The following is a 24,624-nucleotide window of genomic DNA, read 5'->3' on the forward strand; positions in this document are numbered from 1 at the left end:
CCCAGCAGTCCCGACGGAGACTTGCTTGGCCCCCACTGATGTTAGACCCCCTCCTCATAGCCTAGCCCTCCCAGCCCAACCTTGCCCTCTGACCCCCCCCCACCCAGAGCAAACTGTTCTCTCCACCCACCAGGAGGCCATAATCAGCTTCTCGGGACAGAGCCAAGGCCAGCAGCTGGAGCTTTCCATCCCCCAGCCCTAACCACATTCCTCCCCAGTTTACAGCCTCCCATAACGCCCATCACCCCAAGTCCAGTAACTAAACCATTCTTCTCGCTGAACTTTATTCATTCAACAAACATTCCCAGAATCCCCTTTGTCGCCCCCCCCCCCCCCCACAGCCCAGCTCCCAGGGAGCCTCTGGGTGAGAGGACCCAGATCTGGACAGACACCCCAGCCCTAGGATCAGAGGGAGAGTGATCGGCCGGTGAGAAGTGGTGGGGGCATGCCAGGGAAGGCTGCAGGGAGGGGACAGCTGGGGTTTTGAGAGATAAATACGTTTTCCAGGGGGCAAAAGTGGCAGAAAAGACTGCAGGCAGGGGAGAAGTGGGGGTGGGGGCGGGGGTTACTTAGCCTGCCCAAGATGCTTTCTCACAAGGCTCTGGAAACTGTACAGCAGGAGGCCAGCACCATTAATCTGCCCATTATACAGGAGACCCAGAAAGGGGAGGCAACTCGCCTGCCATCACACAGCAAGTGAGTGGCAGAACCGTGGGCTCTTAACCTCTGTCCTCTGAGCCTCCTCACTCTCACCATGTTGTTCCCTCTGCCGAGAATACCTTTCCTTCCCTTAGCTGCTGCAAGTCTCCAGGGTCATCAACTGTGTGACCCTCCGGTCAGGACAGAAAGGACCCCGGTGTGCAAGTGGGCCAACATGAAACCTGAGACGCTCTGGTACATTTAGGGTGTACTGTGATCCCAGCTTCTCCTGGCCCCCAAAAGCAAACTTCCAACCAGGGCAGCTGCTCTTGTCTGTGGCTCGCTCCAGCACAAGAGGGAGGGGGGACAGAAGCCTGGGATCATATATTTAAAGCTATGCCACGTCCTCGCTGCGCCAGGAAGCCCAGGACCAAATCCAAGAGGGTAGGAAGATGGGAGGGGCTTCAGTCTGGTTCCTCAATTCCCTTCGCAAGGCACAGCCGGCCACGCCCCCAACCGAGGGATTCATCTTGAACCTTTTCAAGTTGCTGAGGCCACCAGGCGGTTGTTGCCCCCCAACAGGGGTGGGTACCCCTCCCAAAGCCAATGTCATTGCCCCGTGGGGATCTCTGTGAAGCGGGAAGCCCAGAGAGTGGCAACTTCCTGCCGAAGGTCACACGGCCAATCCACAAAGACCAGAACCCAGAGGTGTGCGTGCAGCGTGCAGGAGAGAGAAAAAGGAAGCGCGTGGGGCTCTCCCTGCGGACAAGCAGGGCAGGCGTGAGTCTCACGCTCTATGCTACCCCCCGGCTTCCACTCCACAGTGTATCCAGCTGGGGGCCCAGGGCACTGAATGTTGGCCGGTCTTGCGGGCTCGGGGCCCAGCACAGCTTCATGAGCTCATGAACCTGAGGGGGTGGGAGGAGACAACAGGATCATACGTGCAACTCCTATTCACCTCCATCCCTCCTCTGCTCCAAAGCCTCCCACGTCTCCCTACGGAACTTCGAACAAAATCTCATCCCCTCCCCTGTCTCCCTCCATCACCTGGTCTCTTGTTTCCTGCAGCCGCATCTGCCCCCATCTCGTTATTTAAATGCACCAAACTCATTCCCACCTCAGGGCCTTTGTGCCTGCTGTGTCCTCCACCGAGAATGCCCTCTCCCGGCTTTCCCCAGGGGTGGGCTCCTCCTCCTCCTCTTTCAGGATCGCCCCCTCTAAGAGGCCCTCCCGGACCTATCACCCACCCTCATGTCCCCCTGTTCCTCTCTTTCCGGACACTGATAACCACCAGAATGTTCTTGTTAGCCTCTGCTGGTTACCAAGAGGACAGGGTAGCATCTGTTCTGTCCTCTGCTGGGTCCCCAGCACCCCAGCACAAAGCCCAGCACACAGTCAGCACTCAGTAAACATTTGGGGCCTGGGCAGATCAATTTACGGATGACCAACCTCACGTCATACACTTCCGCAAAAGTTGTGATGATCAACTGTAAGAGTCATTGACGTTTATGGACTCTAAACTGAGCACTGGCGAGGTGTTGACTTGCTTGACCTTCCCCCACCCCGGAAGGCATTGTTACTCCCGTTTTGGAGATAGGTAAACTGAGGATCTGAGAGTATTTGTGACTTGGCATACAGCCACAGAACAGCCAGAATCCCCTTCAGCTTCACGCCCCAGGGTACGCTCTCAATCAAAAGGCAGCCATGGGTGGGGAAGTCCAAAGGGGCCAGCTGGCTGGTGCGGGAAAATCTAGAGTGGGAAACTGAGGCAGGCCCTCCAGCGCTCACCTCACCGGGGCAGGTGGGAGGCGCGGGCAGCCTCTGGCCCTCAGCCAGCAGCTCCAGGAGGCGGCAGAGGGCGGGGACGTCTCGCTCACATCCCATCATACGGAGGAACTCCTAGGGCCAAAAGGAGCACCCGTGGTGGGGAAGGAGCCGCCCGAGACTGGGGCCAAGGGGCAGCCATAGTGAAGGCAGGGAGAGAATCACCCGCGGTGGAGAGAGAGGGCCTCTGTAAGGGAGAAGGAAGGGTCATCTGTGATGGAGGGAGAGGGGGCTGCCAGTGGTAGTGGGGGTCAGCCATGGCGGAGACGTCCTCCCCAGTATAGACGGCCTATATAACGCTGGGACCAGCGACTGAGCGAATAGGGCACAAACGGGGCAGGGACGGGCCAGGAAGGGATGAGGGAGAGGAGGGTTACTGGGGATCCAGGGGCGCTGACTCACGGCTGAGGGGCTGCAATTCTTGCTGCCGTAGGTGAAAAGCTCGTACAGGACGACCCCGAAGCTCCAGACGTCCGACTGGCGCGAGAAGATGTTGTCAGAGAGGGACTCTGGGGCGTACCTGGAGGGGGGGCGGCAAGGAGGTCTTGGGATGCGAGAGTGAGGCAGAGGACGGGAGAGGGGACAGCCTTGGGCTAGGGGAGCTGGTCAGTTGTAGGTGGGGTCATTCCCCGCCCCCCCTGCAATGTAGGAGGTCATTCCCGGCTCCGGGGTCAGTCTTCCCCGCCTGTGGGATGGGGTATTCACTCAGCAACCCAAAGGGGGGTCTGGGCGGGCTCAGGGCGGAGAGCCGTGGCTCCAGGGAGAGGGGCCAGGACCGAGGGGCGGAGCGGGGTGGGACCAGGTTGTGCGGAAGGGAGGGTATGCTGATAGGAAGGCCGTGGTCTGGGGGGGGAGGAGCCAAAACGGTGGGAGGGGCGGGGCCAGGACTGTGAAAGCCCCGCAGGGGTCAGGGGAGAGGGAGAAGCGGGAGGCCTGGGCGGGGTCAGGACGGGGCCCAGGCTCCAGGGGGGCGGGGCCGATGCCGAGGGGGCGGGTCGGTGCGCTAGGAGGCGGGGCCAGGACGGCGGCAAGGGCGGGGCCGCGGCCGGCCCCCGAAGGCTGGAGCGAGGTGGGGGCCGGAGCAGTGGGGAGGAGAGGTAGGCCGGGGCGGGATCCCCACCAGAAGATGGGGCTCTGGCCGGGCTCGCGGACCACGTAGTAGTCTTTGTCGAGCGGCAGCAGCTTGGCGAGGCCAAAGTCGGCGATCTTGACGTGCGTCTCGCTCTCCACCAGGATGTTACGGGCCGCCAGGTCGCGGTGCACGCAGCGGCGGGAGCCCAGGTACTCCATGCCCTGCGGGCGACCACGAGGTGCGGACCCCAGCACAAGCCGCAGGGGCCCCAAGCCTGACCTGGGATCCAGTCCCGCAGACCCCAAGCCTGACCCTACCCTGGACCCATCCTGCGCTCCAGCGCTGACCCTAGCCCTAACTCAACCGCTTCTCCGACCGGACCTGGGCTCCAAACTTCCACCTGCAGCCTTCCCCGCGACTCCACGCACACCCCCACCCGGGCCTAGCCACCTCAGGCCCCAGGCCCCCCCAGGCACGGCCCCGCACCTTGCAGATCTGCGAGGCGTAGAGGAGCAGGCGGCTGGCGTCGAGGCGCGCGCGGTGTCGCTGCAGGAAGTCGCGCAGGCAGCCGCTGGGCAGGTACTCCATCACCAGCCGCAGGCTCTGGCGGCCTGGGTGAAGCGGGGAGAGGCTGGGGGGAGTCACCACAGGGCCCAACTCTGTCCACCCCCCCCTCTCCATTCTTCCTCCCCGGTCAGAGTATGACCCGGGGCCCCTCCCAGCCTCGGGATTGCTTTCTATACAATGGGAACCCCAACAACGACGCCTTTCATGGCCAATGGCTCTTGAGTACTTTCTACAATATACACTGATTCCCTTAAACCTCATAATGACCCATTTCCCGGGTGTGGAAATGGAAGCTTCCACGTTTGGGAAGTGGCTCACCCGGGCCATAGCTGACACCGCGGTACTTGACAATGAAGTCGCTGTGGAGGGCTTTGAGGATCTGGATCTCCCGCTGGAAGTCCCTCTGCTGGTCTGGCCCGCTGTGCTGAAGCTGCTTCACAGCCACTAGGGCGCCCGTGTTGTCGCCCAGCGGGTCATAGCGGCACAGCTCCACGCTGCCAAAGTTGCCCTGGGGGACAGCGGGGCTGGTGTCCACGTGCAGGGGTGCTTCCCCGCCCAGCCCAGCCCAGCCCAGCCCACCTCACCTTGCCCAGCTGTGAGATGTACTTGAGATGCCTCTCCTCAAAAATGGTAGGGTCCTGGCAGGCGTAGAGCTGGGCGCCATTCCACAGCCCATCACGGGGCGCCAAGGCACCAGGTGTGGGGTCTGAGAGGAGCTCATAATCTGCGGGGCACAGGTAAAGTGACCAGCACATTGAGTCCTGGGTCCCGCTCCTAAGCTGACTTGCTGTGGGACTTCGATCCGCCTGCTTACCCTCTCTGTGCATTATGGCAGGGCCACCGCAAGCCTAAGGGTACTTTGTGGGGGCTGGAAAAAGATGCCCGCTGGGCAAAGGCAGCCCCCTTAGGTGCCACGCAAGCTGTGCAACTACCCATAGCTCCGGGGCACAGGTAAAAACCCAACATGGGGACCCTCCACAGTCTCCCTCTTGTCTGCAAAGGATCCGGCACGGGATACATGGAGCCACACAGAGGGAGAGGTGCCTGCTGACCCGGACACCCTCATTGAGTGAAAAGTAAATATCCATCACATTCAACCTAGAGCAGAGGCGGGGAGGGGTCTGTTTGTTACAGCAGCTGTTGAGGCTCATGCTGACTGATACAGTCACCAATCACTCCAACCTTGCCAAGCACATAGGGCAGGCTCTGCGGGCAAATCTCCCTTCCTCCCTGCTCTGGGCGCGATATGACCTGCCAGCCCCGCCCACCCTGCCCAGCCCAGCGGGCACCTGAAGTGATGAGGCTGTTCAGGTCACGGATGATGGCGCGGAAGGAGGGCCTCTGGCCTGGCTCATAGGCCATGCACTGTTGGATCAGTGTGGCCAGCTCCATCCACTTGGGGGCAGGAAGGTGCTGCCGTTCCTCATAAAACTGGAGCTTCTGAGGGTGGGTAGAGTGGCTGGTCATTGCCAGCGCACCCTCAGGAGGCCCCTCCAGACCAGCCCATCCTCCCCAAGCTGCCAAACGGGGGCTTTGGAGGCCACCACTGGTGCTCTGACCTTGGCAGGATCCAGGGTACTGATGGGCATCGGGATCCCGCTGAACACTTCCCAGACTGTGGCACCGAAACCCCACTTGTCAGCTTCCAAGCCAAGGGTCCGGGCCTCCTGGAGACACTCAGGGGCCACCCAGGGGATCCTGTCAGTGAGCACTGGGGAGCGGGGCTGGGGTCAGGGATCTGCTCCCCGGCCCCACGAGGCCCCTCCCTCCACCCTTCCACACTTACTCTCCAGGCTCAGCACAGTGGGGCTGACACCAGGGTCACTCAACTTGATGAAGGGCAGGTTCCCGTCAGCCCCCTCCCGAGCCAAGAGCACCTTCCGGGCTGAGACATTGCCATGGGGGAGGCCTTTGTCTTCCTAAGGGGGCCGGACACAGAGAAATGCCAGGGAGGGTTTGATGGATGAATAGTCTGGCTGGAGAACCACCACGCATCCTTCGAAGCCCACCTGTTACTGCCGAGACCACTCCCTGGACTACTGGTAGGTCCTCCCCTTCTCAAACCCACCCTGTGGCTCCCCGTTGCCTTCAGGGTAAGGTCAGAGGTTCTCAGCCTAGCTTTCAAGGCCCTTTGAGACGCTGCCTCACTGTCCCTAAGAGATTCTTCCGCACCCCTACCCTGGTCTCCTGCCAGCTGAACTGCCTGATTCACGCCAGGACATGCAATACACCTTCTAATCTGCAGGCCTTGGCCCAGGCTGTGTCCTTGGCCTGACATGCCCTCCTTCTTTCCTCCCCTTAAGCTACTGTGCAACCTTCAAAGCCCGGCTCCGGCCCTCTTCTGGCCTCCTGCCCAGGCCCATTGCTCCCTACGCCCCGGAGACCCACCAATGACCAGCTGCTCTTCCTTCCCCTGCCGTTACACCTCTGAGCCTGTACGTAGGCTGTTCCCGCGGTCTCAAATGCCCCTCTTGGCCTCCTTGCCAAACTCCTACGCATACCACAGAGCCCGCGCTCAATTCCCCCTCCATCCCATGCATGGAGGGTAGAGCGGGCAGAGGAACACTCACCAGATAGTTGAGGGCATAGGCCAGCTGTTTGATCACCTGCAGCTTCCAGCTGGCTGGTACCAGGGGGCCAGACTTGCGCAGATATGTATCCAGGGCTCCCAGGCGCACGAATTCCTGCACCATGACACCTGGTGGCAGCAGGGCGGGGCGGGGCTGGGAGGCGGGACTGCATCAGGGGTCCCTCGGGCTCTCAGTTCGGACTGTTCCCTCCATCCTTACTCTACGCGCCCGTCCTCCTCCTTACTTCCCATGAGAGAACTATGCCCGAAATGCCTGGAAGGCGGTGAGCTCTCTCCAGAGCTCACTTCCGGCCCTTTGCGCGTTCCGCCGGGAACACGCCCCTGCCTCCTCTCCCCTAGTCCCTACTTACCCTTGCCTTCTCTGCTTGGAACTTACCCAGAATCACCGTCTAACCTCCAAGGCGGGCTAGCGGCCTCCGACCACCCACAGGGCGCCGCCCCCAACACACAGGATCCCGTGTCCCCCTGTCATGTTCCCCGCTATGCGCCCCGAGGGCAGGGGTGGGGACGAGGGTGGTGTCTCACTGTCTCCAGCCATGCACACGCCGTGGAGCAACACGAGGTGCTGATACGACACTTGGCTCATCAGGCTCGCTGCTTCCAGGAAGGACTGGGGAGAGGAGAAGGGAGAGAAGGCCCATGGGTTCCTCCCGCTCCAGGGTCACACCGAGGACCCCATACTCGCTGCTCGCAAAGCGGCCTCAGGAAGAGACCTCGTCCCAAGCCTCCTTTGACCTTGGAGTCTGTCACTGGGGTACACAGCACTCTATCAAGGTTTTCTGGCGGGGGCTGGAAGTCCCTACTGCAATCTGCATTGGGTCTCTCACACAGAAGTGGGACATTTGGGGTTCAAAGCAGGCTCAAGCCTTCCCTGGGTGGCCCAGTCCCTGCTGATGCTTCCATCTACCTCACTCCCCTCTTCTCTATCCACTGGCCTCTTCACGGTTCCTTTTTTTCTTTTTTTTCCCGGTTGTATTTATTGAAGTCATCTCTCCACCCCACGTGGGGCTCAAACTCATGACCCCAAGATCGAGAGTCACATGTTCTTCCAACTGAGCCAGCCAGGTGCCCCCTCCTCACTGTTCCTTAAACATGCCGGGCACGACCCTGCCTCAGGACCTTTGCACTGGCCGTTTCTTCTGTTTGGTGTACTCTTTCTGTTTGCGTCTAAATCCCCTGACCCCCTTCTGTATTTCATGGTTTGGAGATGCCGTGGCTACATTTCTGTCGTTTTAAGACCTGTGTGTGTTTAAATTTCTCTGCATCTACAACGCTCTCTCCAGCCAGTCCTGACCCCACACTCATGGTCCCCATCACCCTCACCTCCATGCAGTTTCTGTGCTTGGCATCCATCACTTTGAGTAGCACCTCTGTCTCCCGGGCTTCCCCGTCCACAGCCTCATGGCGACAACCTCGGTAAATCTTGGTGAAGGACCCATGACCCAGGTTCTCATGCTGGAAGAATAAGGGGGGTTCCTGGTGGGACCCTGGCCTCATTTTACAGATAATGAAACAGAGGCACAAGGAGGTCATGTCACATGCTTGAGGCCACACAGCAGAGGGTGTAGACGGGATGGGATGTGGACCCCAAATGAGGCTCCCCCCCCTCCGCTTCCGGGGGCCACTTACCCACTCCAGGCTGTCAGCAGGGATCTTGTGAAACGTCATCTGACTCAGCTGGCACTGGGATTGGGGCCAAACAAGGGATGACGTGGGAGCGCTGCAACCTCTCCGCACCACGATCAGGTTGGACTTTTCTACGGGGCGGAGGTAGTGGGAGAACAACCAAAGGCCAGAGGTGAAAGACCCCCTAAGGTTGGTTCACGCCCTGTCTTAGTCTGGGGTCTCCCCCAGAAGCCAACCCTGAGGTCCGGACTCGAGTACACGATTTCTTTGAAAGGAGGCTCCGGGGGCCACCTGGGTGGCTCGGTTGGTTAAGCGTCTGACTTCAGCTCAGGTCACGATCTCACTCGGTTCGTGAGTTCGAGCCTCCCATCTGGCTCACTGCTATCAGCGTGGAGCCTGCTTTGGATCCTCTGCCCCTCCACCCCTCTGCCCCCCACTTTCTCTCTCTCTCAAAAATAAATTTTAAAAACCTTTAAGAAAAAAATGAAAGGAGACTCCAGGAAGCCCCAATGTGGGGGACGGGTTGGGGGGTGACCCTGTGAGCCACCTAGTCTCAGTCCTGCTAGAGATTCTGGAAGACTCCGAAGAACCCACACCTCCAGTTGTCCCCGCCAAGGGGTTTGTCTGAGAGTGAAAGTCACCCAGAGGAAGAGGAAGAGATGGACGGAGAGAGACTCCGTTCCAGTGACATCTCTCAGATCCCGCCGCGTCTGGACCTAGTGGTGCCTGAAGGGAACATCCATTCCACAGGCCGAGAAGTCACCTTTTCTTCCCTAACCCATGTTGACGGGCAATCTCTGCCGCTTGCCACACACGAGGCAGGGCCCCCCGATCGACTGCGCGGCCCAGGGGAGGGGGCGGGCTCACCTTTGGGTCTGGGGGCGCAGCAGGAGGTGAGGTTCAGCGCAACCCCATCCACGTGCAGCCCAGCATCCCAGCAGGCTGCCAAGAGCTCTCGAAGACTGCTGTGGGGCCGGCCGAGGCCAGCCAGGGAGAAGGTTCCCGTGGGGTCACACCGGATGAGGCAGCCCTTGTAATCAGGACCCAGGGGGGTCTGCAAGGAGGAGTGGTCCCTCAGTGGAAGCGGGCAGCACCTTCCTCCCCCTCACCCCCTCTCCCTTGAGCACCACAGGCTCATTTCCAATCCCCAAGCCTTTGCATATGCTGTTCCCTTCTGGGAATGCCTCCACCCCCTCCCCCCTCTTCTTCGAGGAGCAAATACTGACTCTACTTTTGGGTCTCAGCTTAAATGTCGTTTCCTTCAGGAAGCCCTCCCTGCCCACCTGGCTCCCGGTGGCGGACCGACCTGGACGCAGACAGTGAGGAGGAAGCTGTCGAAATCCTGGGGGCTGCGGCGGAGAACATAGGAGCCAGGAAGGGAGCCCCCGGTCTTGAGCTTGTTGATGGCAAAATCCAGGCTGTGGAGAAAAGGTGGGAGGAAAAGACGGCGGGAGACATAGAGATGGAGGCAGAGAAACCAAAGCCAGACTTCGGTTCTAACCCTGGTCCCTCGGAAGCCCTGGGACCCTCACCAGCTAACATCCCCTGTCTCCTTCCTATTTATAAAATGTGCCAAAAGTTGGGGCTTCTACTAGGGGATTAAAGGGGAGGCTGCAGGTGGAGCCTGGTGCCATGCATCCCCAGGAATGGGCGCTGGGGCCCTGAGGAATCAGAGAGAGGGACGCCGCTGCCCCGGACAGCAGAAGGGGGACCCCAACCTCCCTGAGCGCCAACCATGCCCCGGGCGCTGTTCCAGCCTTGTCCAAGGCTCCCGGGAGGGAAGGGCACCGAGACACCGAGAAGGGGAGTGGCCGAGACTCGAACCGAGTTCTAGCTGCGGAGGGCGGGCATGCGGGGCGGCCCCTTACGTGATGGGACCGTGGCACTGCTCGGCCACCTCCTCCAGCAGCCGCGGCGGCGCAACCTCCTTGCAGAAGAAGTGCCTGGAGTCGGAAGTCAGCCGGAAGTAGCCGTCCACGAGCGCCACGAAGGACAGGGCCGCGGGCAGCCCCGGGAACTCGGCCTCCTGTGAGGATCCGCGTCAGCGCCCCCCCGCGGCCCGGACGCGACGGTCCCGCGTCCTCGCGGTCGGGGTAAGGCGGGAGGGGAGAGGGTCCAGCACCCACCAGGATCTGGTTGTCCGTCCTGGTGACGGTGACCAGGCGGTGCTCCCCGGCGGGGCCAACACGAGGCGCCTGCTTGATGCTGATGTCCACAATTTCTGGAAAGTCGCAGAAGGGCTGGAGGGCCTGGGAACGAGGGGGAGGGCTGAAGCTGGGGGTCCTGTCCCCTCGGAGCCCCCGATCCTTCTTGGAAGCCGGGACCCCACAAACCCACACCATAAGCCCCGACCCTCTCAGCCTCCCCCAGCCGCAGCCCCTTCCCACCTGGCGCCTGTCAAGCCCAGGCCCCTTTTATCAATCACACCCCTTTCAACCCCCCCCCCCCCCCCCGTCCCCAAAGTCTCCCACCCCACCTCTGCTAAACCTCACCTCCCTCTGTCGGTGGGTCCCCTCCCTGAGCCGCGCCCCCTCTCAGCTCCACACTCCAACTCCCAGTCTCTCTTGGAACACCGGGAGCCCCGCCCCCTCGCAGTCTTGACCCCTCCCCCTCCCTCCAATTAGCCCCGCCCCTATCTCTGCCCACCCAACCAGTCCCCTTCCCCTAAGCCCCGCCCATTTTTTATTCCCGCCCACTCACTCAGCCCCACCCCTCGCCACGGGCCCCTCTCGGAGCTCCCAGTCCTTCCACGCCTTCACCCCGCCCACTCTCCCGCCCCTCCTTCCTAGGCTCCTCCCCTGCCGTCGGTGCCGCCCTGCGGCCTCCCACACCTCGTGTCCTCCCGGACTCCAGTGGATGCCGCTGTCACCAGCCACTCGGAGCAGCCCCGGAGCATCCTGGCCACCGGCAGCCCCGGGGAGGCTCACGAGGAAGGTCTCGGCGGCCCTGGCCGGGTCCAGCCTCTCCAGGTCCATGATGTACTTGGCCATGAGCGAGTGCCTGTCAGCCTGGCAGGCGGTCACGCGGCCCAGGGCCCGGCGCACAGTCCTCCGGATACGCTTCCGCGTCACGAAGCTCAGGCCCTGGATCAGGTCGCGCAGATCGGGGGGCAGGCAGGCCTTGTAGCTACGAGTGGGGGGTAGCAGGTCGTCACCGGGGGGAGGGATCTCCACAGGTATGGACAGGGACACGCACAAACCCAATTTTAGTTGAGGGGCTGGCGTGTGGCCTCAGTTGGAGGGCACGAGGCACACACGGGGGGGGGGGGGGTGGGGGGAGGACGTCAGGGTGGGGAGGGCTGTAGGCTGGGGCTGGGGCTGGGTTGGTGGGGTCCTGAGTCACATGAACACACTTGCAGACTTGTAGGTGGGAGGCCTCGGGAGGCCTCGGGAGCCCGGGCTCCGGCAATGCCCTGGTGGAACCACGTTTTCTGACTCCCAGGTAGAGGCTGGGTATCACAGCCTGGAAGCCCTCACCTGACGGTCTTCAGCAGCTCCTCAGGCTGCTGAGCCTGCTCACGGGCCATCCGAGCCAGGTCCAGCACTGCCAGGCTGAGACATTCACCCTGCTCCTTGAGACTGAGGCCCACGGCGAGGCGGCCGCTCACCAGGTCATTTCGGTGCTGGGGGCCGGTCACAGCCCGACTGTGAGCCCTGATGTTGCCCTACAGACCCCCACCCTTGGGCCGACTCCCACCCCGGGGCTGCTTCAGAGAGGGTCAGCCAAAGCCACCCAACCGGGACCCTTGATGTTGCCCTGTGGATCCCCCCTACCCCCCCCCCCCCCACTCCGGGCTGAGCCCCATGCGGACCCCTACCTGGGCGAAGAGATGCTCCAGGACTGGCAGGTCAAGGACGGCACTGGCCAAGTCCTTCCGCAGCCCGAAGCGGTGGCATTTCTCCAACCCAAACCAGTTGGGGAAGTAAAAGCTGTTGGGGAAGGGGAAGAAGCCTGGAGTAGGAGCATAGAGGGCTGGAGGACGGTGCCAAGACCTCACAGAGCCCAGGTGGTGCCACTGACTTGCTACGTGCCCTTGGACGAGGAACCTACACTCTCTGGCCTGATGTCCTCATCTGCGAGATGAGCAGTGATCACATCCTCCCTGGGGCACCCACCCTCCCGGCGCAGGGAGATGAGAAGGTTGTAGGATCGCTGTCGCTTGATTTGAGTTTTGAAAGTTCTTTCACGTTTACTTATTTTTGAAAGAGAGTCAGAGCATGAGCGGGGGAGGGGGCAGCGAAAGAAGGAGACACAGAATCCGAAGCGGGTTCCAGGCTCTGAATTGTTAGCACAGAGCCCGACGAAGGGCTGGAACCCGTGAGTCATGAGATCATGACCTGAGCTGAAGTCGGACCCTTAACAGACTGAGCCACCCAGGTACCTCTGATCACTGTTGTTTTCAACTCCTCATGCCCTTGGGGCACCTGGGTGGCTCTGATTTCGACTCAGGTCATGATCTGACAGCACAGAGCATGCTTGAGATTCTCTCTCTCTCCCTCTCTCTTGGCCCCTTCCCTGCTGATCCAATCTCTCTCTCTCTCAAAATAAATAAATAAACATAAAAAAGAAAACAAAAACAAAAGCAACTCCCCGTGCCCTCGACCAAAGTCACCCCCTCCTGGTAATTTAACCCACCCCTGCGGGGGTCGGGGTGATGTGTTTCCTACCGGAGCCTGTAGAGCAGGACTTGGGTGCTTGCATCCTCCACGGAGAAGATGTGGCTCGGGGGGTACCAGTAGGACAGGTCCTCCGTGGCCAGAGCAAAGAGGGAGTGGTACACAGGCAGGATGCCTGAGGGGATGCCCCCATCAGCACCCTCCTAAGCTTCCCCCTCTATCCCCTGCAGGGCTGGCATGGTTACCTAACCCCATGCACCCCTATAGGGCTCTTTCCCACCTTCAGCTCTGACACTGTGTCCCACCCCTGCCCACACACACTCCAGAGCTCCCTATCGCCCTTAGGAGAGAATCCACACACAACCTACTGCCCACCCCTCTCCCCAGAGAGCCTCCTCCCGCTGTACATTTTACCTCAAGGGATGACCAACTGTTTCCACTCATGTGCCTCTGGGTGTTTGCACAGCCTTTCCCTGTGCACCTTCTTCCATTTCCAGACCCTTCCTCATCCCTCAAAGCCCCAGCTCCAATGCTGACTCCACTTGGTAGCTATTCCAGCTCCCGGTCTGGGCCCGACACAGCCCCACCCTGCTCTTTGGTCCAGCCATCTAAGGACCGACTCACCACTGGCCTTAGCAGCCCAAACACACAGCTCTTCAGCTGAATGGTCCCCAAAGGAGAAGGACAGGCGTTGTGGGGGTCCGGGGCCCCGAGGGGGCAGCAGCACGTGCAGGGCACCAGCCTCTGAAGATGAGAGGCTGCAGGAACGCTGAGGGATCAGGGGTGTCTCCTCACTTGGAGGCGCCATGGGTGTAGCCTGTCTGGACACAGAGAGAGGCAGCCACTCAGGTCTGGCCAGAGGGAAAAAGACTACAAAGCTTCTTGGGGTGTGGGGGAGACGGAGATGCTGCTGGGTGAGGTAGGGTTGAAGCTGGTGAAAGAGGGAGAGAGGAACAGAGAGACAGAAAGAGAAAGACAGAGATGGAGAAAGAGAGGTGGGGAGCTGAGTGTGCAAGGAGGGTGAGGAGTCAGAGATCCCCAGGCAAGGGCTATGCTGGGGGCTGGAAGATACTCTACACTCTATGAATTCTTTTTTTTTTCTTTTTTCTTTTTTCTTTTCTTTTTTTTTTTTAGTATAGTTAACACACTTAATTGGTGTGAATTCTTGTCAGTGGCCAGGGCAGACATCTCCAATCAATCTATACTCTCCACATATACCTTAGGGCAGAATCCCTGCCCCTGGCAGGCATGAGCAATCAATCACAGATGCACAGATTTGCTGACCGGGGAAACTGATGGATACTGGCTTGTGTCTATGGGGATTTAAGGCGACAGTGATGGACCATCACTTCCTATGGATCTAGGAGACTCAAGCACTTCTGGGGCTGGGGCTGGAAGTGTTTGCCTATGATGCAATGCCTGATGGCATGCATCAGATCCAGACTGATGTTGACTCAGTCGACAGGGACCTCCGTCTTGTCTGCCCACCCCCATCTCTCTCCCCTTTATCACTCCCACTATTCCTCCCCTGAATGGGCCCAGGAGGAAACTGCCCCTCATCCCTTATTCCCAAAGCTCAGGACCCTGGTTAGGCAGAGGGAACGGCTGGGCTTTGGGTCCTGCGAGAAAAGGGGATTAGATGGACAAGATCCATTTACATTATTGACTCGAATAAAGGAGACACAAAGAGAATATTGGGTAAAAACAACAACAACAACAACAACAACAACACAAAACTATGTACCAGAATAATACTGGGGGAGGGGGGGGGCAGCATTAATGAGCTTTTAACACACCCAGCATATAAGCCTAGAGCTAGAATAGGTGAAGACCCTAAGCTCTGGGTTCAAATCCCACCCCCACCATATCCAAGCTTTGTGACCCTGCCAGGGCTCCCATTGCTAGGACTCTACTTTCTTAGCTATGAAATGGGCTGACTCCCCGCCTGCCTTGGTGTGCTGAGCTGAGCCCCAAAGTATCAACATTTTTGATTCTCACTAACTGGCACAATCCTTGGCAACAAGCCGAGGGAGCAGTTAACAAAAGTCGGCTAAACCAGACAGGAAGGTCCTGTGGCAGGGCGGTTTAGCGGTTCCTGTGGGGGAAGGAGGGCATGAGGGGAAAGAGATCTTTCCCGTAGGGACACCCCAGTGTCACTAGCTTCCAGACCTGGAATCAGGACTTTCCCAGGCCCAGGAGCCCTGGAGCCCCGGTCACTCTCCCCAGAGGGGATCACATCCTATTTCTTTTTTTTTTTTTCCTTGAAACGTTTATTTATTTATTTATTTATTTGAGCGAGACAAGGTGCGAGTGGGGGAGGGGCAGAGAGCAAGGGAGACAGAATCCGAAGCAGGCCCCAGGCCCTGAGCTGTCAGCGCAGCGCCCGAGGCGGGACCCGAACCCACGACCCGGTGAGATCATGACCTGAGCCTAGGTCGGAAGCTCAACCGACTGAGCCACCCAGGCAGCCCCCACCCCCTTTCTTTTTTGATCACTTCCTAAAAGCGACTTAATTGTGGTCTTCGTGGTCTTTCATGTAAACAGAATCAGGCAGTGTATCTTTTGTTTAAAATAAATCTTGGGTATTGAGGAGGGCACCTTTTGGGATGAGCACTGGGTGTTGTATGGAAACCAATTTGACAGTAAATTTCATATATTAAAAAATAAATAAATAAATAAATAAATAAATAAAATAAATCTTAAAGATACAGCCACATTTTAAATATTGAAGGTAAAAAAAGAAAAAGCCAGAGGGGGTGCTTGAGACCCGGAAAAATGCCCTTGTTTTAACTCCAAAAGTCCCATAGTCCCCACAGTGGGTTGGTTACCCAACGCTCTGGCCTGGGGCCTGGGAAGGTGGAGGCTGGGAACTGTCGCTCCAGCGACAATGAACTCTAGGCTCAAGGCACAGTGATACATTCAGGTCCAGAGAGCTTGGAATTTGGGGTCTCATGTTATGCCGAACAAAGCTGAGGCCCAGAGAGGAGACCGTTTGTCACAAGCCACAGAGCCAGCCCTCCCAGCTGTCTGTCTGGCAGCTTTCCTCAGAGGCCTTTCCTTTGTCCCCAGCCACAGCCATTCACACACTCCCCCCAGCCCCCACCCCAGAGCCATGTGGCTCCGCCAGCTCTTACCTGGCAGCGGGGGGACCCTGGGCCAAGGACCGGAGGGCAGAGCCGAGAGGCAGCAGGAGGAAAGTCCCACCGGGCTCCTTCCTGTGTGGGCCCCTCCGCTTCCTGAGCTGCTGTCACTTACTGAAAGTCATGACCATGTGGGGGATGGGGACAGGGAGGCAAGAGGGCTTGGCCAGGGAGGGGCAGACAGTTCCAGAAGCCTCCACAGCCCGGTGGCCCTCCTCAGACAGGCTGCAGGAGACCCTAGACCTAAAGGAAGGAGCGACAGGACAGAGAAGGGCCCCGGTCACAGAGAGGCTCTCAGCTGGCTCCGGACTCACTCACCGTGGGGCCCTGGAAATGCCCCAGCTCCTTGGGCCTCAGTTTACCCATCCGTAGTACAACGGGGTGGGGTATGCAACAGGACTAATTCTGCACCCAGGAAGGAAACAGGGAAGTTGCCCCAGATAAATGTCAAGTTCTTCTTCAGGGTACTTTCCCCCATGAGACCCTAGGAGGAATAATGGGCCCCTTCCATGCACCACACTTTCTGCACAACGCTGTTTGCTCTGTGCACAACCCTAGAAACAGCTCTAACCAGGCAGACCAGGCCTGTCTTCAGGCTCACCTCACCCTCTGGTCGGTCAAGAAGACAATTACTAATTACAGATAACAAAGAAAACCAGGGTGGGGTGCCTGAGTGGCTCCGTGGTTCCGGTTAAGTTCCTAAGTTCCTCCATTGGAAACCAAGGTCTCAGTTGGAAACCAAGGTCTCAGCTCAAGTCATGAACTCTCGGTTTGTGAGTTCAGGCTCCCATGTTGGGCTCTGTGTTGACCGTGTGAAGCCTGCTTAGAATTCTCTCTCCCTCTCTCTCTGCCCCTCCCTGGCTCTGCTCTCTCTGTCTCTCTCTCTCTCAAAGTAAATAAATAAACTTAAAAAAGAATAAAAGAAAGAAAAAAGAAAACCAGGGTGATGAGACAGGCACAGGGTGGAGCTGGGGGCAGGGAGGTGCCTTTTGCGCAGAGGCCACGATTAATTGAGCTGTGGTGTGAAGCAGAACAGAGAAAGGGCACTCCTGGTGGGGGCACTGTAAGTGCAAAGGCCCTGAGGTGGAATGAGGTGAGCAGTCCGAGGACCAGAGAGGAGGCAGGAATGGCAGGAAGAGGTAAGAACAGAGGGGGAGCCACAATGGTGACCAGGGGTCAGATCTGACTTATCTTTTTTTTTTTTTTTTAATTTTTTTAACACCCTGGAAGCTCTCATGAGTGGAGGAGGCAGGAGGCTAGGGCAGCATCCTTGGGGAGACCCCAGAAAATAGAGTTTTGGGGATAGACTTTAGAGGACTCTTTCTATAATTCCATCACATATCCTCGCACAAAAAACGGCTTTGGTATGTATGTATTTTGTTGACTTTAGTTCAATCACTCACGGACACTTACCAGGCGCCTCCTGCGTGTAGGGCACTGGGGACACATCGGGGGACAGAACGGACCCAGTCTCTGCCTGGTGGAGCCGACCATTGGCGGGGGGGGGGGGGGACATGATATTAAACTGTTACACAATAATTGTTTCAGTTGCCTTTGGGGCTGGGCTGGTAGGAGACACCCTGAGTCTGCAGGGCTTCCTGGAAGAAATGACTTTGATACTGAAATCCAAGGGCAAGTGGGATTGGCCAAAGAGTGATCTGGAAGTGTGGGGAGTTCCTGCAGAGGGAACAGCCCAGGCAGAGGCCGGGTCACAGCGTTTCTGAGAAGAGCAGGATGTCAAGGGCAGAGGGCTCTGAGACTTGCTAGGAAGCATCAGTGGGGCCTTGCGGGTGGAGGGAGGGGTAGGAGGGTGACCTCAGTGGCAGGAGCCCCAGCAGGCTAGAGGCAGGAAGTGCTGCCTGGGGTGGGGGGACTTGGCTGTGGTATTTTTCATTTACTTCCTGGGTGGCTTTGGCAGAAACGAATGTAAGCATACTCCCATCCCTGGCCCTGAGACAGAGGCTCCAGTCCTCCAGGAAGGACAGTGAGTTTCCAGGGCCCTGAAAACTTCAGTGTGACGGTCACTGTGGTATTTTGAGAGTGAGCAGGAAGGGAACAGGGGTGGGGCAAAGGGACATCCTCAGCCCCAGAGAGGGCTGTGTGAAGGGGGAGGAAGTTTCAAGGAGGCAGAGCCCAGACCTTGCTCAAGAATAAATTGGAGGGTGCCTGGGTGGCTCAGTCGGTTAAGCGGCCGACTTCGGCTCGGGTCATGATCTCACGGTCCGTGAGTTCGAGCCCCGCGTCGGGCTCTGTGCTGATGGCTCGGAGCCTGGAGCCTGTTTCGGATTCTGTGTCTCCCTCTCTCTGACCCTCCCCTGTTCATGCTCTGTCTCTCTCTGTCTCAAAAATAAATAAACATTAAAAAAAATAATAAAAAAAAGAATAAATTGGAAACTTTAGTGAGGCAAATATCTCAATTTTTCTGCTGCCAAAAAGCTCATAAATACAGTCAAAGAATAAATAAGACTGGAAACAAACGTGAATTCATATTGTGGATAAAATCTCTTCATTATACAAGCACTTCCTGCGAAACAATAAGAAAACACCAAAGCTTAGCAGGATATGAACCCAGAAGTCACAGAAAATGAGGCACAAATGGCTCTTTTTTTCTTTTTTATTTTTCTTTTTTTTTTTATAAATGGCTCTTAAACCTGGGAAAAGATGCTCAGCTTCACTCATAATAGGAAATGCTCAAATTTAAAAAAATTTTTTAAGGTTTATTCATTTTTGAAAGACGGAGAGAGATAGGCTGCAAACAGGGGTGGGGTGAAGAGAGAGGGGGACACAGAATCCAAAGCAGGGCTCCAGGCTCCGAGCTGTCAGCGCAGAACCTGACGCGGGGCTCGAACTCACGAACCGCGAGATCACGACCGGAGCCCAAGGCGGACACTTAACCAACTGAGCCACCCAGGACCTCCAGGAAGTGCAAGTTTAAAGCACAGTGAAACCAGATGATCATTTCAATGGATGCGGGAGAGATTGGCCAACACTCAACACCTCTTCATAAAAACGTCTACCAAAGTAGGTGTAGATGAGAATGTCCTCCACCTGATAAGGAGCGTCTACAAAAAAAAATCTATGGGTAATATTTTACTTAACATGAAAGACCGAATTGTTTCCTCCTGAGACTGGAACAAAGACAAGGACTCCATTTTCATCACTTCTATTTGATGTTCCTCTGGAGGTCAAAGTCATTACAATGAGGGTAGAAAAACAAACACAAGGCATAAAGATTGGAAAGGAGGAAGTAAAACTCTTCCTATTTGCAGATGGTATGGTTATTTACAATGTAAAAAATCCAAGGGAATCTCTGACAACTACTGGAATTAGCAAGTTCACGGGTTAAAAAGGTAACGTACAAAAGTCAACCGAATTCTTATATACCATGCATTCTTAGACCACACAATTGGAAAATGAAATTTTTAAAAAATCCCATTTGCAGCAGCACCAAAAAAAAAAATTAAGTATCTAGAGATAAACCAAACAAAGGAAGTCTAAGACCTCAGCACTAAAAACTATAGGTTATTACCGAGCAAAATTCATGAAGACTTAAAGAAATGGAAAAATATACCATGTTCATAGATTGGCAGACTCGGTGTTGTTAAGATGTCAGTTCTCCCCAGACTGATTCATGAGTCAACGTAATTCCGATGTATGGGGCACCCGGGTGGCTCAGTCGGTTGAGCGGCCGACTTCGGCTCAGGTCACGATCTCGCGGTCCGTGAGTTCGAGCCCCGCGTCGGGCTCTGGGCTGATGGCTCAGAGCCTGGAGCCTGCTTCCGATTCTGTGTCTCCCTCTCTCTTTGCCCCTTCCTCGTTCATGCTCTGTCTCTCTCTCTCTTTGTCAGAAATAAACATTAGAAAAAAATTAAAATTGGGGCCCCTGGGTGGCTCAGTCGGTTAAACATCTGATTTCAGCTCAGGTCACATTCTCATGGTTTGTCAGTTCAAGCCCCGCATCGAGCTCTCTGCCATCAGTGCAGAGCCCGCTTCAGATCCTCCGTACCCCCCCTTTCTGCCCCTCCCCTGCTGGTTCTCTCTCTCTCTCTCTCTCAAAATAAATTAATCAATTAAAAAAATAATATGGAGGGCGCCTGGGTGGCTCAGTCGGTTAAGCGCCCGACTTCGGCCCAGGTCATGATCTCACGGTTCGTGGGTTCGAGCCCCGCGTCGAGCTCTGTGCTGACAGCTCGGAGCCTGGAGCCTGCTTCGGATCCTGTGTCTCCCTCTCTCTCTGCCCCTCCCCTGATCATGCTGTCTCTCCCTGTCTCTCAAAAATAAATAAATATTTAAAATAATAATAATAATAATATGGACAACAGATACGAATAGATGTTTCACCAGAGCCGACAAGCACATGAAAATATGCACAAAATCATTGCCATAAGGTAAATGCAAACCTAAACCAAGGTGAGATAGCACCATACAGTCGGCAGGATGGGCAAAATTAGAATGACAGACGAGAACAAGTGTTGACGATGTGGGACTGGCGGGGGAATGCAAAAAAAAAGGTGCAGACCCTGTGGTGAACAGTTTAGCGGTTTCTGAAACCATATGAGCCAGCCATTTTCCTCCTACGTGTTGAGAGAAACGAGAGCATAAGTCTATATAAGGGCTTATAAACGCATGCGCTCGACAGCTTCATCCGTAATGGTTCTAAATTGAAAACAGCCCAGATGATCACTCACGTGAATAGATACACAACCAGTGGTCCAGCCATGCAGAGGAATACAACTTGGTTAAAAAAGAAAATAAAGTAATAAACTAGTGAAAGACGCAACAATATGGGACCATCTCAGAATCATCAGTGATGATCAGGGAGTGAAAGGAGCCAGGCACAAGGCTTACACGCAAAATTCTGGAACGTGCAAACTATTCTTAACGGCAGAAAGCCGATCAGGTTGCTGCCAATGAAGGTGCCAAGAGGAAGGCATCGTGAAGGGGTGCAGGACCCCGCTGGGGGTGATTTTTAAACATTCATTTTTGAGAGAGAGAAGGAGGGGCACCTGGGTGGCTCAGTCGGTTAAGCGTCTGACTTCGGCTCAGGTCATGATCTCGCGGTCCGTGAGTTCAAGCCCCGCGTCGGGCTCTGTGCTCACAGCTCAGAGCCTGGAGCCTGCTTCTGATTCTGTGTCTCCCTGTCTCTCTGACCCTCCCCCATTCATGCTCTGTCTCTCTCTGTCTCAAAAATAAACGTTAAAAAAAAAAAAGAGAGAGAAGGAGACAGAGTATGAGCTGGGGAGGAGCGGAGAGAGAGGGAGACACAGGATCCGAAGCAGGCTCCATCCAGGCTCTGAGCTGTCAGCACCGAGCCCGACGTAGGGCTGGAACCCGCAAACCGTGAGATCGTGACCTGAGCCGAAGTCAGACGCTCAGCCGACTGAGCCACCGGGCGCCCCAATAGGTTCATCATCTTGATTGTAGTCACGGTTTCATAGATTTACACACTTGTCAGAACTGTGCAAAGTGTGCATTTAAAATATGCAATTTAGTGGACTCCAATGAACACTTAATAAAGTTGAAACGTTGTGGGGGAGGCGAAGGCATAACAAGGGGCTGTTTTCCACCTGTTAGACTGGCATAAATGAAAAGTGTAAGACTTCAGGGGCGCCTGGGTGGCTCAGTCAGTTGAGCGTCCGTCCCACTCCCGATTTCTGCTCAGGTCATGATCCCCAGCCAGGGTCATGGGATCCAGCCCTGCAATGGGCCCCGAACTGAGCGTGGAGCCTGCTTGGAATTTTCTCTCCACCCGCCCCCCCCCCCCCCCACTCCACCTGTTCACTTTCTCTCTAAAATAAAATTTAAAGGGGCGCCTGGGTGGCTCAGTCGGTGAAGCGTCTGACTTCGGCTCAGGTCATGATCTCACAGTCTGTGGGTTCAAGCCCCGTGTCGGGCTCCGTGCTGACAGCTCGGAGCCTGGAGCCTGCTTCGGATTCTGTGTCTCCCTCTCTCTCTGCTCCTCCCCCACTCATGCTCTGTGTCTCTCTCAAAAATAAATAAACATTAAAAATTTTTTTAAATAAAATTTAAAAAAAGAAAGAGAGAAAAGTATAAGACTTCAGCGTATGCTCAAGGATCTGCACAAATTCTCATTGTTGCCGTCACGAGTGGAAATGGCCCAGCCCTGTGGAGGGAATCAGGCAGAAGCTGAAGAAAATGCCCTAGAACCCAGCAAGGATCCTTCTAGCAAATTGGCCTTCCATGAGTGATACCTATACAGAGCTAAGGATTCATCATGGCACAATTTGTAACAGCAACGAGCTGGAAACGACCTAAATGCCCAGGCACAGGGGGTTTGCTGTATAAACTATGGCTGGTCTCAGCAATGAATATTACACACCTGTGCAAAAGAACGCACAAGGACAAGGCAGCACAATGCTGACAATATGGGAAGACCTCCGAGATATTTCGCAAAGGCAAGAGCAAGGTGCAAACCTGCCTGGGGAGGAAGCTTTGGTTTGTGTAGAAAGACGAGAGATGATGAGGATGGGTAGACCCTTTGCAGGGAAACATAAACAATAAATAACTTGTTCCCGTGGTGGCCACTGGGGAGCCATGGTAGACAAAGGAGGGAGATAGTTTCTGTCATTTACCTTTCCATGCCTGTTGAATTTTGTATTTGTTAATAGTGTTTAAAGGTAAGTGTTTGATCAAAAAAGGAAACGTATAGGGGTGCCTGGGTGGCTCAGTTGGTTAAGTGTCGACTTCAGCTCCGGTCATGATCTCACAGTTTGTGAGTTTGAATCCTGTGTCGGGCTCTGTGCTGACAGGTCAGAGCCTGGAGCCTGCTTTGGATTCAGTGTCTCCCTCTCTCTCTGCCCCTCCCCTGCTTGCCCTCTCTCTCTCTCTCTCTCTCTCTCTCTCAAAAATAAAAACATTAAAAAAAATTCTTAATTAAAAAAATGCATATCCCTTGCGGAGAAAGAGGATCTCTTTTGCATTGTTGGTGGGAATGCAAGCTGGTGCAGCCACTCTGGAAAACAGTATGGAGGTTCCTCAAAAAACTAAAAATAGAACTACCCTACGACCCAGCAATTGCACTACTAGGCATTTATCCAAGGGATACAGGTGTGCTGTTTCAAAGGGGCACATGCACCCCCATGTTTACAGCAGCACTATCGACAATAGCCAAAGTATGGAAAGAACCCAAATGTCTATCAATGGATGAATGGATAAAGAAGATGTGGTATATATGTACAATGGAGTATTACTTGGCAATCAAGAAGAATGAAATCTTGCCATTTGCAATGACGTGGATGGAACTGGAGGGTATTATGCTGAGTGAAATTAGCCAGTCAGAGAAAGACAAAAATCCTATGACTTCACTCATATGAGGACTTTAAGAGACAAAACAGATGAACATAAGGGAAGGGAAACAAAAATAATATAAAAACAGGGAGGGGGACAAAACAGAAGAGACTCTTACATACGGGGAACAAACTGAGGGTTACTGGAGGGGTTGTGGGAGGGGGGATGGGCTAAATGGGTCAGGGGCACTAAGGAATCTACTGCTGAAATCATTGTTGCACTAGATGCTAACTAATTTGGATGTAAATTTTGAACAATAAAAAATAAAGTTTAAAAAAATGCATATCCTTAAAAAAAAAGAAAGGAAACATTTAAGCACTTGGGATGGGAGAGGAAATAGTAACCAGAGCTGCTGTTCAGAGGTTGACCGTGAACCAACGCAATCATATTGATCATGAGAAGAGCAAACACATCCAGCGCTCAGCAGTGCAATCTGGCTTTGTTTGCTTACCCCCCCCCCCCCCCCGCCCTGCTCACAAGGCCCTAGGATCATCCTCCAATGAGGCTGAGAAAAGGGAAATGGGATCTAGCCTCTGGCTGGGGATGGGGGGGGTGGGCGGCGATACTTGCACGGAGCCTACAGAGACCCCCTTCCTGTTTATTTTTCTCCCCAGCACACATCGCACTGTGTTGTGGTGCCTATTTTTCTTATTTATCTTGTGCTTGTCCATTTCTCCCATTGGTATATCAGCTCTCAAAGGGCTGGAGTTGGTTGTCTTGATCACTGCTGGGTCCCCAGTGCCTGGCCCACAATAGGTACTGGAATTCATTCATCCATCCATTCATTCATCTATTCCTTCCTTCCTTCCCTCATCCATTCATTCATCCATCCATTCCTTCCTTCCTTCCTTCCCTCATCCATTCATTCATTCCTTCATTCATCCACCCATTCATCCATTCCTTCCTTCCTTCCCTCATCCATTCATTCATCCATCCATTCCTTCCTTCCTTCCCTCATCCATTCATTCATTCCTTCATTCATCCATCCATTCCTTCCTTCCCTCATCCATTCATTCATTCCTTCATTCATCCACCCATTCATCCATTCCTTCCTTCCTTCCCTCATCCATTCATTCATCCATCCATTCCTTCCTTCCTTCCTTCCCTCATCCATTCATTCATTCCTTCATTGATCCATCCATTCCTTCCTTCCTTCCTTCCCTCATCCATTCATTCATTCCTTCATTCATCCATCCATTCCTTCCTTCCTTCCCTCATCCATTCATTCATTCCTTCATTCAT

At 55.4% G+C, this 24,624-nt stretch overlaps 1 protein-coding gene across 3 annotated transcripts; it reads right to left on the minus strand.

Moving 5' to 3' along the window:
- Window positions 1-265: 265 nt before the first annotated feature.
- Window positions 266-16,192, minus strand: JAK3 (Janus kinase 3). 3 transcript variants are annotated; one of them, XM_042928875.1, is made up of 24 exons: window positions 16,069-16,191; window positions 13,559-13,751; window positions 12,986-13,109; window positions 12,136-12,247; window positions 11,795-11,940; window positions 11,150-11,444; window positions 10,445-10,567; window positions 10,187-10,344; window positions 9,625-9,736; window positions 9,186-9,372; window positions 8,322-8,449; window positions 8,016-8,147; window positions 7,218-7,302; window positions 6,673-6,800; window positions 5,889-6,021; window positions 5,662-5,813; window positions 5,392-5,542; window positions 4,687-4,826; window positions 4,421-4,610; window positions 4,022-4,146; window positions 3,584-3,756; window positions 2,866-2,983; window positions 2,428-2,538; window positions 266-1,547 (listed from the first exon to the last, which is right to left on the minus strand). In XM_042928875.1, the coding sequence occupies exons 2-24, from the start codon at window positions 13,740-13,742 to the stop codon at window positions 1,434-1,436; spliced, it is 3,321 nt and encodes a 1,106-aa protein (XP_042784809.1). In that variant the 5' UTR covers window positions 13,743-13,751; window positions 16,069-16,191; the 3' UTR covers window positions 266-1,433. The 3 variants fall into 3 exon arrangements, with proteins under 3 accessions (XP_042784809.1, XP_042784808.1, XP_042784810.1); XM_042928874.1 differs by having other exon boundaries at window positions 13,559-13,755; window positions 16,069-16,190; XM_042928876.1 differs by lacking the exons at window positions 266-1,547; window positions 2,428-2,538; window positions 2,866-2,983; window positions 3,584-3,756 and having other exon boundaries at window positions 4,033-4,166; window positions 13,559-13,755; window positions 16,069-16,192.
- Window positions 16,193-24,624: the final 8,432 nt, after the last annotated feature.

Source organism: Panthera leo, chromosome A2 (genome assembly GCF_018350215.1).
Source record: "Panthera leo isolate Ple1 chromosome A2, P.leo_Ple1_pat1.1, whole genome shotgun sequence".
NCBI classification, from domain to species: domain Eukaryota; kingdom Metazoa; phylum Chordata; class Mammalia; order Carnivora; family Felidae; genus Panthera; species Panthera leo.

Bases quoted from the DNA above. Each gene is read 5' to 3' on its own strand.
- JAK3 (XM_042928875.1), bottom strand. From the start codon at position 13,742: ATGGCGCCTCCAAGTGAGGAGACACCCCTGATCCCTCAGCGTTCCTGC. The intron at 8,148-8,321 runs GTAAGTGGCCCC...TTATTCTTCCAG, and splicing joins CTGCTGACAGCCTGGAGTGG to CATGAGAACCTGGGTCATGG. The intron at 6,022-6,672 runs GTGAGTGTTCCT...CGGCCCCCTTAG, and splicing joins CCTATGCCCTCAACTATCTG to GAAGACAAAGGCCTCCCCCA.